This window comes from Takifugu rubripes, chromosome 4 (assembly GCF_901000725.2).
Source record: "Takifugu rubripes chromosome 4, fTakRub1.2, whole genome shotgun sequence".
In the NCBI taxonomy this organism is placed as follows: domain Eukaryota; kingdom Metazoa; phylum Chordata; class Actinopteri; order Tetraodontiformes; family Tetraodontidae; genus Takifugu; species Takifugu rubripes.
The window spans coordinates 3,937,055-3,951,335 of NC_042288.1; the positions used below are offsets into that span (position 1 = coordinate 3,937,055).

The following is a 14,281-nucleotide window of genomic DNA, read 5'->3' on the forward strand; positions in this document are numbered from 1 at the left end:
TGAATACTCACCAGGTCTGTGAAAATGCTGCGGCGACCGTGACAGGTTGGGGGTGTAACCATGGCGATGATAAACTGGTGAGCCTATGGAGCCCTGACTGGTGGATCTTTGGAGAATACGTTCCCTTCTGTCATAAGAACCCTAGCACATGCCCCCACACACAGATCATTACAGAAACACCTTGGATAAAATAACAAAACTACTATGGGTTGGAGGTGGTGCCATACAGTATTTTACCTTGTCGTCAGGCAATGGGGAACGTTCTCTCCTGACAGAGTGGCGCTGTGGGAAACACTGTGGGTCAGTGCTAAATCGCACAAAATACACCTGCTTTCTTTTGTTAGGTTAGAGGAAAAACTCAACCCACAACTATACATACACAGATTTGGCGTGCATGCAGAAGGATGCATGCGATCTGTGCATTTACCTCTCCCACACTCTCTTGTCTTTCTTCTTTGTCATCCAAGGAGGTGGTGTATAGGGGCTCATAGGTAATAAGATCAGGCCGCTCAATGTCATAAATGGCTTTGACTTTTGGAATTGCAGCTAGGTCTCTGTAATCAAGGATCTCATTGTCTACTTTTGCCTATGGAGATAAATAAAGACAAAACATACATATACAGACAAGCACCAGGGTAAATGGAAGTTACTACCTAAACAAAGTTCTATTTCTAAATAGAACAGGTAATGAAAAGGGAAATTCTGACTAAAGCAACCAGCTGGACAAGCTGCGTGGGAAAATACGGCTCATTTCTTACATAGATGGTGTGACCTGGTGAGCCAGGTACGCTTGAACCAGGTCTGGAACAAATACTCTCAGACGACGACCTCGTAGGCTGTTAGAAAACACAAAAGCATCTGTTAGAAAGCTGCAGCCACTCTCCAAAGAGCCCTGCCATCATCACACGTCAGCATATTTACCAAAAACACTCCAACATTGTGCTGTGCTTTTACACATTAAAAGGGGGGAATTGGGAAAAAAATTGAAAAAAACACCAGAAGCATTTACATTTCATTAGTATTTCAGTATCATTGAAGTAATAACACCTCCTGTTTAGGTCACTCATTTGTAAGTTTGTAAAGTGAGTGCTTCAGTGCAAAGATGTTATGTTCTTGATGAGCACATGCCTATTTATGGGGAATGAACAGTGACAGCAGCAGGTCTGAATGACATAAAAAATGAGCTTTTTGCCTAATGGGTCAATGGGGACCTACAAAACACCAATTACTGTATGACATACTGTATGTATGTCCCTTCATGTGTGCACATCTTTGACTTATATGGTTTGCGAGAAATGGATCGAAGGACAACACTGAATGGATCCATGGGACACAGAAGGAAAGCGCTGCAGGCTACCTCCAACAGAGGGCAGCATACGGCATATTGGGCCCTATGTACAGTATGTGGTGAACCTAAGGATGACGCCATCTCATAGCTATAAGGGAATACAGTACCTGCCTTTGTGTTTTTTGAAGGAATAAGAGGGACGGAGGCAATGGCTGTGAAGGAAGGGAGACGGGGTTTCACAGGACATCACACAGGGGTTGTGTCTCTCCTGCACAACTCATTGTTTACTCATTCATCAGGGCAAACATATAAATATGCAGACGAATAAGTTTATATACACGCACATGCAGACACATGCAAAGGAACACACACACACACCAGTACTGCTTTAGAAAGTGAATAACTTAAAATAAAACTCTTTTAGCTGTTCAGCAAATAGTGCAAAATCATGCACAACATGAACTGAATGGGGACAGAGTGTCAATTCCTACCCGCTCCCTGTATCTCTCCTCTGTTCTCGCGGTGTTTTTGCAGCCAGGGTGCCAGACTGTTGATCCTGCCATGGGAAGATTAGCTACAACTTTTGCACTGAATATATACCGGTAATACATATAATAACATGTGCACAAGTCAAGTCAACCTCTACTTATAAGCAATATTTGAAATAACCAGAGCTGCCAAAGTGCTGAACTGATACAAACATAAAATCTACATGTAAAACAAGATTTTTTTAAAATGGACCGCAAACAGAATTCTACATACATATATGTAAGGCATAAAGGGAAGCCAAAAAATTCAAAATTCATCTGACTTAAAGGCCATGGTGAATAAATGAATCTTCAGAGAGGAACTAGGTGGGATGTCTAACAGTAATGACTGAAATATCTAACAGATAACTGCCTATAAAAGTTCTATGCTCAGGTTGGTAGACAGCGCTCATTTTTTAAAATCACCGTGGATCTTTTTAAAATTAATAGATTTTTTTTAATAAAATGCAGCAATATCTGAATAAAGCTGACAGTAAAAAATATACTTCCTGCAAGCATGCATATTAAGGAAATTTTACATACCTTGCAGATACATTTCCTCTCCTTCTGTGAACATTTGATTACATCTGCTGCATCGTGCACAGCTGGGATGGTAGTGCTTATCTCCTGCCTGAGAAAACAAAAAAGACTTTTCATTAGATCATAATACAATTAATGACATGCAGAGCACAGCTCATGAGTTGACAAAGTAATGTGGAACAAAAAAACAGCATTGTATCTCTCTTCACCCTCTTGTTGCAGATCATGTGATCTTTGTGCTGCTGCCCCTCCCTTCATCAGCAACTGATGGGAAAACTGGCACAGGGCAACCGCTGTGCTTTGCCACACACATATCCTATATTTCAGTCATACTGTCTTTCCGTTGAGGGAAAAAATAGTGAAATTACCACTTTCAAAGTGAATATATGACAACAGTCAACAGTCAAGAAAACAGTCTTGCCTCATATATCAGACAGCAGTTCAATAAAATGACCTGACTGTAAGAGCAAATGAATTTCCATCAACTGCGATGCAGCTCACAGCCTGCTGAGCCATTAGAAAGGCCGTTAAAAATACACAAATGAGGCTGCCAAGTGGCCACTCAAAGATATGCAAAGAGCACAATTTGCATTTTACATTGTAAATAAAATTCAAGAGTTCTTCTCTGCTGTTCCCAAACAATAGAGCTTTCCAATTAAAAATAGCTCCTTCGGATAATAAATGTGGAGCATAACACCAAATATTTCCCTAATTCTATCAAAGCACCCAAAGTGCCTTCTTCAGCAGCAGTTTACTGCTAACGACTCTGCTTCTGTGTGGAGAGGCCTGAGGCAGATCACCGACTACAGGCCTCAGGCTTCAAAGGGTCAGGACGACAAAGCCCTTTGTCAGAGCCTGTCCCTCCACTATGCCCGCTTTGACACCTCGTCAGCCATGCCCAACACCTCCCCTCCCCCCAGTGCCACTGCCCCCATGGACCTTACTCCATCAAAGGCAGTCCCCTCCTCCTCCCCCCCTCCACTCACCATCAGTCCCCCCCCCCATCACTTACCACCAGTTCCCCCCTCCTCCCCCCCTTCATTCACCATCAGTGAGCAGGATGTGCGCAGGCAGTTCGCCAGGCTGAACCTGCGCAAGGCCCCTGGCCCGGACGGCGTGTCTCCCTCCACCCTGAGGCACTGCGCAGAGGAGCTGACTCCTGTCTTCACAGACATCTTCAACTCCTCCCTGGAGTCGTGCCAGGTGCCAGCCTGCCTCAAAACCTCAACCATCGTCCCTGTCCCCAAGAAGCCACGGATCACTGGGCTTAACGACTACAGACCTGTGGCGCTCACCTCTGTAGTCATGAAGTCCTTAGAGCGCCTGATCCTGCCACACCTCAAGTCCATCACCACCCCCCTCCTGGATCCACTGCAGTTCGCCTACAGAGCCAACAGATCTGTGGACGACGCGGTCAACCTGGCCCTTCACTCCATCCTGCAGCATCTGGACTCCCCGGGAACCTACGCGAGGATCCTGTTCGTGGACTTCAGCTCTGCGTTCAACACCATCCGCCCCGCTCTGCTACAGGACAAGCTGTCCCAGCTTAGTGTGCCTGACTCCCTCTGCAGGTGGATCACCCACTTCCTGACGGATCGGAGGCAGTACGTGCGGCTGGGGAAGACTGTCTCCGACTCCGTCACCATCAGCACCGGATCACCCCAGGGCTGTGTACTTTCCCCCCTCCTCTTCTCCCTGTACACAAACTGCTGCACCTCAAGCCACCAGTCTGTCAAACTGATCAAGTTTGCGGATGACACCACCCTCATCGGTCTCATCTCCAATGGCGATGAGACTGCCTACAGGAGGGAGGTGGCTCGTCTGGTGTCCTGGTGCGGACACAACAACCTGCAGCTGAACGCTCAGAAGACAGTGGAGATGATTGTGGACTTCAGGAAAGTTACAGCCCCTTTGCCCCCCCTTGCCCTTATGGACTCCCCCGTCACCATCACGGACTCCTTCCGCTTCCTGGGCACCACCATCACCCGGGACCTTAAGTGGGAGCCAACCATCAGCTCCCTCATCAAGAAGGCCCAGCAAAGGATGTTCTTCCTACGGAAGCTGAGGAAGCTCAATCTGCCTCCCAGGATGTTGGCGCAGTTTTATACGGCCATCATCGAGTCCATCCTCACCTCCTCCATCACCGTGTGGTTTGCTGGTGCCACTGTCAGGGACAGACTGAGGCTGCAGCGCGTCGTGCGCGCTGCCGAGAAGGTGATCGGCTGCAGGCTCCCATCCATCCAGGACCTGTATATCTCCAGGACCCGGAGGTGTGCAGGTCGGATCACGGCCGACCCTTCCCACCCTGGTCACGGACTGTTTTCCCCCCTCCCCTCAGGCAGGAGACTACGGTCCATTCGGACCAGAACCTCCCGCTACACTAACAGCTTCTTCCCCTCTGCCATCAGGCTGCTGAACACCAAGTGACTTATCACTTAAGCACCATGTACAGCAGCCAGCCGGACTCATAAACAATACACTACTCCTCATGGACCTGCACTATTTCTCACCACTCACTATTTATGTAAATACTGTATATAAGTCTTATTTTATTTTATTTATCTTATTCTAGTGTGGTGTTGATGTCTAATGTTATGTTGAATGTCGCAGCGGCACACCACGACAAATTCCTAGTTTGTGTAATACTGTGTATTACATGAACAATGGCAATAAACCTTCTTCTGATTCTGATTCTGATTCTGAAGAGAAGTGTAGCTGTTGGGGAAAACGTCTTGCTGCTCTGTGAACCACCGTTGGTGTGAAGGTCATAGTGATCCAAGGAGGGACAAAGGCAAACTGGAGACAATTGTAGGGCAAATTGATTCCAGATCCAAAAGATCCTGCTAAAAATCCAGGATAAGGGCAGCCTCTCTGGGGTTTTACCCTGGAGCTGGAGTAGTGCTGGGGAGTGTCGGGCTAATTCCTCTCATAGAACCAGCACTCATGGGGTTCTGTTGGTTTGAACATCAGGCCGTAGAACTTCTATCAAAACCATCGTTTAAATACACTCACCTGTGTATTTATACTAGAAGTCAAATACTGTGAGTCAAAAGCAAATTTCCACCTGGGATAGGCTTTTGACCCCAAAAGGGATATCGCAGTAAAAAAAATAAAATATTTATTTTACAATTAGTAGATTAGTGTCTTTCCTGAACTAAGGGTGCAGTGGGAAAGGTTGTTGAGTTCAGAGAAAGTATATTGCAGGTTTTTTTTTGTTTTTTTTTAAATGCAAGTTTGCCCAAAATAATGTAGAGGAAATATTTAGTAATCAGTAGTCAAATATTTGTGTCACTACACTTATTTTTAGTAGGTAAATGAACAGCCAACTCCCCCTATCCCCAGTCATGCATTTTCACAAAAACACAATACAACAAAATGCCATTGTTTTTATTATCAAATGAAATGCTGGAAAAGATGAATAAATATAACACCAATAAATGCAGCAATGGAATAACTAACTACAATAAGGTTATAATAATTATCATAATTTGATTATTTTTTATTAGATATTATGTTATCCTCCTCTACCCCTCTCCTCTCCTCTACCCCTCTCCTCTCCTACCTATTCTATCCTCTACCTGTCCTCCCCCTTCTCCTCTCTCTTTACCCAGCCGGCCATCAGCAGGAGGGTCCCCCTACATGAGCCTGGTCCTGCTCAAGGTTTCTTCCTGTTAAAGGGGAGTTTTTCCTTGCCACTGTTGCTTGTCTGGGGTTAGGCCCTGGGATTCTGGAAAGCGCCTTGAAACAATTTTGATTGATTGTATAAGACGCTATATAAATAAAGATTGATTTGATTTGATTTGATTTCCTTTGCCTCGCACTTAATATGCTCGTCTTGTGTCTCATGTTGCATGATCAATCACACAATTTGCGCAATGGTGTACTGCATCAATCACGCAATTTGCACATATCATAGATATCATCATCGTACTGATACCAGTAAAGTTTGAGGTGAAAAGAATAAAGCTTATTTTATAACTGCTACATAACATAAATAATGGTAGTGTTCTAAAGACCAAATCAAATTGTGTACATTGTGTAATTTTTATAGAATGTGAGCTTTTATTTGGGAAAGACCTTAAATTAGTACAAAAATGAGTCTTGTATTTGACTAGAATCATGTCCAATGTTTATTTGGTTGTATGATAAGGGATTATACAGAAGATTACAAACTGCAATTCCACTCTAACAGAATAAATTTCCATGAAAAGTGGAATTCAAATAAAATCTCTCAGAATGCAGCTCTTTATTGCTTATTTGAATCTACATAAGGTAGGAAACATATGTAAAGTTAAACCTGTTAAATAAACAATAAAGCAATGCAAAGTCATCAGTCTCAGAAGCGAGATCTTGGGAATCAACAACAGCAAACATGTTCCACATAAACACAAATGTACCAGCAATGTGTGTACGTGTGTGTTTGTGTGTGTGTGTGTGTGTGTGTGTCTCACCTCCAGCACTTTCCCAGTGATGAACTGATGACACGCCTCACACTGAACCCCAAAATGTATCTGGTAGTCCTTCTCACAGTAGGGGGCGCCATCTCTGGAAAGACATAGACAAACTCATAGGACAATATAAAAACACTTGAGTGGGAATCTTTGATTTTCAGCTGATGATTGCAGCTGCTATGAGCGACTTACTTGCTGATGTACTCGCCAGTCAGCACTTTGCTGCAGGCTTTACACTTGAAGCAGCCCAGGTGCCACTGTCTATCAAGTGCCAGAAGAGCCTGGCCATTCTTAATATCTCGGCCACATCCTGCACAATCTGTAAATAGAAGAAAAGCAGTGATTTGTGTCCATGGAAAAGTTGAAGTTAAAAAAAACCAGAAAAGTAAAAAAGAATGAATGCAATGTTTCCGACACAAACAGAGTATTATATAGAGTAATAAGAGCTTTTTGGGCACTGAAGGCTTCCTATGTCCCTGTTTCTTGTACAAAAAAATGCCAAAATCACCCAGCACAGTGGTAGTTTATAATTTCATGGAATGTAGGAGGATCTCAATAAAGTTGGTCTCCAAAGATCACATTTCATAGACTTACAAGATGGTGGTACACTGGTTTCTCTGGGTGCTACCCCATGAACAGAATCAAGATTAAGCTACAGTTGAAAGAAAATGGGTTAGGGTTAGGGTTAGGGTTAGGCATCTTCTTATTTATCACCCAGGACACTAAGTGGAGACAAAGAGTAATCAACAGCTGGTTCCTTCGATTGCACGTGTTTTTTTTATCCTGTTCCTAAAAGTTGAAGTCATTTTCCACGCAGCCCTGAGCCTCTAAAACTGTGAGAGGTTGGGTTCTGCAAGAACCATCATCCCATCATCTCTTTTCTAATGAACAGAAGATGAAAGCAATGCAGAGCCCACTGCAACCACAGGGGATAATAAATATATAAGGTATAATGAGGCTCTATGGTGACATGAGGAGAATCAGCATGCTTTATTTATAGGTGACCTTGTCTAAAAGCTCTTCAAATGCCAACAGACAGACTGTTGGGGAAGGGAGGGAGAAAAAGGAAGAAAATAATGACAGGGGGCTGACAGAAGTTGAAAGAGGAGGGGCTTTGGAGTTGCACAGTCTCTGTTGTAGTGCAAAGGAAATGCACAGTCATGCATTATTTAGTAATGCCTGTCTTGGTGTTGTACATAAAAGAGCATGGCTGACTGAAGAATTCTGGATGGAGAAGAGGTGGTTTAGCTTGAGCTAACCCCTCCCTGTATGCCTACAGTGTACGCATAACTGAAATGTAGGCATGGCTGAAGGGTGTAGGCCCTACACCCTTCAGTCAACAGCCAGGAAGCTTTATTCCAAATGTATGCAATGACAATGGCACATGTTTAATTTTCACTGAAGACATATTTATGTGACATGGTTTATGTGTGCAACTCTATAGTTGTGTGATTTAAAACCACATTGAGTTTGTTTCAGACCAAACCATTCCTTCCATTCATGTATCAATGTGGAACAGAAAAACCTTTGTCTTCATTAAGTATGGATGTTATAGAGGATGGCTACTTACTGCTGGAGCCCAATATGTCCTTTGGGCCCGGAGACAGGGGCTCGACACAGTACTGACACAGACAGTCCTTCCCATTAAAAGTCACCCTGTCCCCAGCAGGGAAAGGTCGTCTGGGAGAGATTGACAAATCAGTCAACAAGATAGACATGAGCTGTAGCCCCATCATAAGAATTTATGACTGGTTGATATCATTGAGTCAGATGATGCAGAAATCCAGTGGATTTTCCATGGGGCCCTGACCACACCCCTAAATTATGAGCTCTGTGAGCTTGTATGAAGGGTAGGATGATAGATGTCCAGAAACATGGATTTGGAGATGTAGTTCAAAACTCTTTAAAGATCTCATTTTATTGAGGGTACATATACTCCGAGGTGTCTGTGTGATGATCTGTGCATCATCAGCTAACGTGAAATGAGCTTTTCTTACTTGCAGATTGTGCAGACGAAGCAGGCGGGATGGTAGGTCTTGCCAAGAGCAGTGACCACTTCCCCTTCCACAAAGTCCCCACAGCCATTGCAGCGGGTCCCGTGCATCCGCTGGTAGTCCAGCATGCACAGATACTCCCCATTCTTCATAAAGAAGCCCCCCTGGGCTAGATCACAGCCACACACTATACGGGACACACAAATCGGCATGAGAGAGTCAGGCCATTTAATGCTTTAGTCCCCATAAAACAGTCCACCCTCACCCACCACGCATCAGTTGTTTTAAGATGTGTTTGTCTGAAAAGCTCACTGACGTCATGAAATGAATTCCGTGTCACAAAGTCTCATTTGATGCATGCATGCATTTGATCAGTTGCCATCAATGCAAAACTGAATCAGCTTTTCGAGTTCCTGTCTTTGTCAGTGGGGAGGTAGAAATTTCAAAGGCAAAAAAAAATGTACAACTACAATAATCAAGGAAGTGGCCATGATCTGTTTTTGAAGTTAACTTGCTCCAAATGGTTTATACAGAATGTCATCTGCCTGTTAAGGTTTGGGTTGTTTCAGGACCCGAAAGCAGGCAAAACGCAGTGACAAAAAGTCCAAAAACTAGTTTTTATTCATAAACAAATCTAGCTGGCAGTCCTCCTCGACCGCAGAGAAGCACTCATCTGGTCTTCTGGGGCGCACAGAAAGCTCCAGAGCGGAGTCAACACAGGAGTCCAGTCCCGCACGCTCTCCACTCCCACAGGGTGATGTGGAGACCAGAGAAAATGCCAAAACTCTCCAACGCTGGTAGGCAGGCGCTCGTCCCTAAATAGGTGCGCCCACCTGCAGTGTCAGCTGTTGCAAATTGTCAGATCCTCCATGCCCCCTGCAGGAAAATCCAGACACACAACCCAGAACCCTGGACCCCAACATTACCTCCCCCTCCCTACCAGGCTTATCGGTAGAAGTCGCGGAGGAGGCTGTTGTCCAGGATGCTCCGGACTCTTTAGCCAGGTCCCCCCATCCACAACACGGGGAAGAGGCGGGGGCTTGGATGGAGGGACCAGATCCGACCGGCTTCACCTTGGAGACATGGAACGTGGGGTGCATCTTAAATGCCAGGGGAAGCTTCAGGTGGATGGCTGTGGGGTTCACCATCCATACCACCTCAAAAGGACCAATGAAGGATTTGCTCCCGATGATTCCGGGAGACGATGAGGGTGAGGGGTTGGGTCTGGTGTGTCACCGTTGCCAGGATGGGTCTTGAGACCAAGGATGGGTCTTGACTCGGGCAGAGTCTCGACGGGGTGCAGGCTTACATGGCCAAGTCCTGGCTGATGAAGCCGTCGTCTGCACCTGAGTCCACCGAGAATGGCGCAGAGACAGATTCCTGGCCCCAGAGGAGCGTGCACGGCAGTGTTAAGCGGGCCGGCATGGAGCAGGAAGAGGAAGCATTCACCAACACTCCCATGCGTGTCAACGGGCCTAGTTCATTGGGCCGGAATTGGCAATCGGCGAGGAAGTGGCCAGCCTGGCCGCAATACAGACAGACCTTCGACAACCGCCAGCGCTTTCGCGTGGAAGAGTTGGGTTCGTCCCACCTGCATAGGTTCACCGGCGACGTCCTCCTGAGGTAGAACAGGGACCGGAGTTGACAAGTCAACGGGAGCTCCACTCCACCACACGGACTCCTAAACTCCTCACTGGGTACTCCCTATCCCTCTGCCAGCATCTCTCCCTCAGTCGGTTGTCCAGCCGGATCGCCAGGCTGATGAGCGTCTCCAGCTCCCCAGACTCCTCCTGAGCGGCTAACTCATCCTTGAGAACCTCAGCCAGTCCCTGGGTGAACACCCCCCGAAGTGCCGCGTCGTTCCAGCCGCTCCTGGCCATGAGGATGCGGAACCGGATGGAATAGTCCGTGGCGGAGCTGGAACCTTGGTGTAGGGACAACATCTGGGAGGCCGCCTCGCCACTCTGGACCGGGTGGTCAAACAAACGCTTTAATTCAGCCGTGAAGGCCTGAAAACTGGAAGAAGTGGGTGTCTGGTTCTCCAGGACTGCCGGGACTTCGCCCTGTCGCTGGGGTAGGAGAGGGGCTGGAGGTCGAAAACTAGGGAGCACTGAAGCAAAAAACTGGCACACGTGCCCGCCTCACCAGAATACCACTCCGGGATGTGTACGTGGGGCCCCCGTGGTGAGGCGGCAACCAGCTGAGGAATGACTCTCGGCGCCTCCTCGGGTGGCGGAGATGGAACCTGTGCTGCCCGTCCAGAAGTGAGCAGGTCCGTTACGCTAGTGTTGAGAGCCTGGAGCGAAGTCCAAATGTCCGTGAGGAGCTGGTCGTACTGACCCAGCAGCCTCTCCTGAGCCTCCAACATAGGGTGCACTGCGTCTTCGTCCGCCGGGTACATACGGCGCTCCTTCCCTAAATAGGTGGCCAGATGTAGACTGCCGACAGATGCGCCTGTCTTCAGCGCCAGCTGTAGCAAATTATCAGCTCCTCCACACCCCCTGCAGGAAAAACCAGACACACAACCCAGGACCCTGGACCCCAACACTGCCACTATTTCAATCAATGGTCAACTTTCAATGATGACAATTTCAGAGATACCATTTTTCATCATTCAAGTGTGATTCAGGACTGTGGGATCCAGTTTTACTCATCACATGTGTGCAGCCAAAGACGTCTCCATCTGAAACTCTAAAGCGTACATTAGGCTAACAATGACAGTAAATCATGCTGTCAACCTTAAATATTTAAATGTTGTGAAGAATTTTTGAGAGTTTTGAGGATGTGAATATTTGCAATATTCTACTTAAACAGATGGTTCCTTTTGAACTTTATATCTTATATCTTATGGAACATAAAGGGGTTTAAGATAAACATTTATAGTTCACGCCAGAAACATGATTTATTTATTTTTTTGATATACCGGTATGTAGTTTTTTTGTTTTATTTTGCAATCATTAGCTGCATGCAAAGGGTACCTTTACAGGTGAAGCACTTGAGATGGAAGTGCTTGTTCTGCACTCGGAGAACCTCACCCTTGCATGGCTCCCCACACTTGTAACACTGTAACAGGGGCTTCTCTGTGGAGGGGTTGTGTGTGCCCGGCGCATGAGCCACTACGAAAAAAGAGACAAGAACTTTACAATTTCTCTGTCATGGAGATGAGTCATTGATGCTGATATTCATTTAGTTTGTTGTCTGCAGAAGCTTTATCATACAAGATTTAAAGAAATGCAGAGGTTAACTGATGCAAGCCTCGTAATGCAAAAAATAAAAAAAAATAAAAAAAACAGAGGGACAAAAAAGACTGGGTTCATGGCTGAGTTAAGCTTTGGGGAGAGCAACAAACTAAACATCTCATCTGCTTGACTGCTTTATCACATTCAGGGTCAATGAGAGGGTGCACATATGGGCGAAGGCAGGGTATAACCTTGGACCCTGGATCGCTAGGACTTTATGTAGGAAAAGGGTTTGGTACCTTGATCAAGGTGCTCGGCAGTGCTCTGAAGGTGTCCTGGCACCAAAACTAAAGATAATCTGTCAAAATGCTGAATGTGACGCTAAAAGGATATCAGTAGGGTGACAGTATATTTCAATAATTTTCAAAAGATACCAATTCTGGCATTAAATGCTGATTTACAGGACCATGCAACTAAAAATAAGTCTCAAGGACAGAAGCAAATTCTTCATACTTTAAAGAAGTATGTCTTTTTATGTATAATGTCAAGAATTTGGAGAGCTCAATGATAAGAAAGAGATGGCTGCAGGTTTGCTGAAACATAGAGTTGTTAATAGGTGAATTGCCAAATGTTTGTTTGGTGTTGTGTATTCCCACTTTTCCTACTTTTTAAATAAATGTAAATTAATAATTTTCATATAACAACCTATATAAAGACAAACTGTGCCAGAAGATGTGCCAATTTGGAATTCAGAGTGATGAGCTGCTGTTGCAATTTTATAGTATTTAAGAAGGCTACTGCACAGAACTGTTACTGAAGTCAAATATATTAAAAGCCGATAATTCATAAGTTCATTTTTTCATTTCAGCCTACAAAAATAAAAGTAAGGATGATGCCAATCACCAATTACTGTATTTTCATGACTATAAGGCACACCTAAAAGCCTAGAATTTTCTAAAAAATCGACGATGCGCCTTTTAACCTGGTGCGCCTTTTGTATGGATTACGGTAATATTGGTTAATCGCGGCTACCGTAGTCGGCAGTAAGAGCGATAAATAGGAATTCTAGTTCAGTCCCAAAACATTTCTGTCTGTAAAGACCCCAAAATGGCTCCTTGCAAGAGACACACTTACGATGCAGAGTTCAAACTGAAGGCTATCAGTCACGCAGTTGAACACGGAAATAGAGCAGCGGCAAGAGAATTTAACGTGAACGAATCAATGGTTCGGAAGTGGAGGAAGCAACAAGACAACTTGCGCCAGGTAAAGAAGACTCAACGGAGCTTCCGAGGAAACAAAGCAAGAAGTGGATTAACAAAGGAACTCCAGCCGCTAGATATTGGTGTCAACAGGGCATTCAAAGCTAGACTGCGAACTGCGTGGGAGTGGTGGATGATGGAAGGCGAACACACGTTCACCAAGACAGGGAGACAGCGCCGAGCAGCATACGCCACTATCTGCCAGTGGATCGTAAATGCCTGGGCTGATATATCAGTCTCGACCGTGGTCCGAGCTTTCGGGAAGGCAGGGATTGTCACTGAAATGCCAGACAACACCAGCGACACCGACCCTGATGACGACTTTGACGAGACGGAGCCGGCCATGTTGGACGCCATATTCGCACAACTGTTCAATTCGGACATCGAAGAAGAAGAATTCGAGGGATTCCTGGATGAGGAATGAACTGATAAAGTGAGCTTTACGTGTTTCTTTTGTGTGTTTACAACTTAACAAGGCTGGTCATACTGTGAATATGGACATTACCGTTTGAACAACGTTGTTATATTGCTATTGTTATATTGCTATTGCTATTGCTTTGCACTACTTCGAGAGTTCGAGTTACCGTATATTGTGTTTGCACTAACGTTTGATTTACCGCAACGGTACTACGTGATAAAAATGTTGCACTAAATCGAAGATTTATTAAACTCCACTATCCACTTGTGATAAAAATGTTGCACTGCCTGTTATAACTCGCTGTTATTAAACGAACTGTGTTACGCGAAAACACTACGTCTCTCGGGAAAAATAATAAAACAGCTGTTTATTCATTTTGGGAGTGAATGGAGTTGTGAGAACGCCGGTTTGTATTCTATTAATAACGTTTGACTGACTTATCTGACTGTTTTATTGACATTCCTTTTAGAGCAGCTCGATCTAGTGAATGCGTCATGAAACCACAGGCACTATGCAGTTTCTATGCTATGCGCCTTATAACACGGTGCGCCCTGTGTATGAAAATAGTTCTAAAATAGGTCGTTAATTGAAGGTGCGCCCTATAATACGGTTGTGATATGGTTGT

The 14,281-nt window shown here is 45.2% G+C and overlaps 1 protein-coding gene across 23 annotated transcripts in view; it reads right to left on the bottom strand.

The window, feature by feature from the left end:
* ablim1a (actin binding LIM protein 1a) overlaps positions 1 to 14,281 on the bottom strand; it is a 43,528-nt gene that overhangs the window by 8,332 nt on the left and 20,915 nt on the right. For 16 of the 23 annotated variants that reach the window (XR_003888259.1, XM_029835314.1, XM_029835319.1 and 13 more), the window contains exons 2-13: positions 11,779 to 11,916; positions 8,804 to 8,987; positions 8,377 to 8,486; positions 6,999 to 7,125; positions 6,807 to 6,900; positions 2,359 to 2,446; positions 1,780 to 1,844; positions 1,456 to 1,500; positions 759 to 836; positions 368 to 586; positions 238 to 282; positions 12 to 141 (exon numbers count right to left, since the gene is read on the bottom strand). Coding sequence is in view for 22 of the 23 variants with exons in the window: in XM_029835314.1 (XP_029691174.1) it covers positions 12 to 141; positions 238 to 282; positions 368 to 586; positions 759 to 836; positions 1,456 to 1,500; positions 1,780 to 1,844; positions 2,359 to 2,446; positions 6,807 to 6,900; positions 6,999 to 7,125; positions 8,377 to 8,486; positions 8,804 to 8,987; positions 11,779 to 11,916 (1,323 nt within the window). In the remaining variant the exon portion in view is untranslated. The remainder of the gene's footprint in view (positions 1 to 11; positions 142 to 237; positions 283 to 367; positions 587 to 758; positions 837 to 1,455; positions 1,501 to 1,779; positions 1,845 to 2,358; positions 2,447 to 6,806; positions 6,901 to 6,998; positions 7,126 to 8,376; positions 8,487 to 8,803; positions 8,988 to 11,778; positions 11,917 to 14,281) is intronic. The other 7 variants (XM_029835312.1, XM_029835331.1, XM_029835328.1 and 4 more) reach the window with 3 other exon arrangements.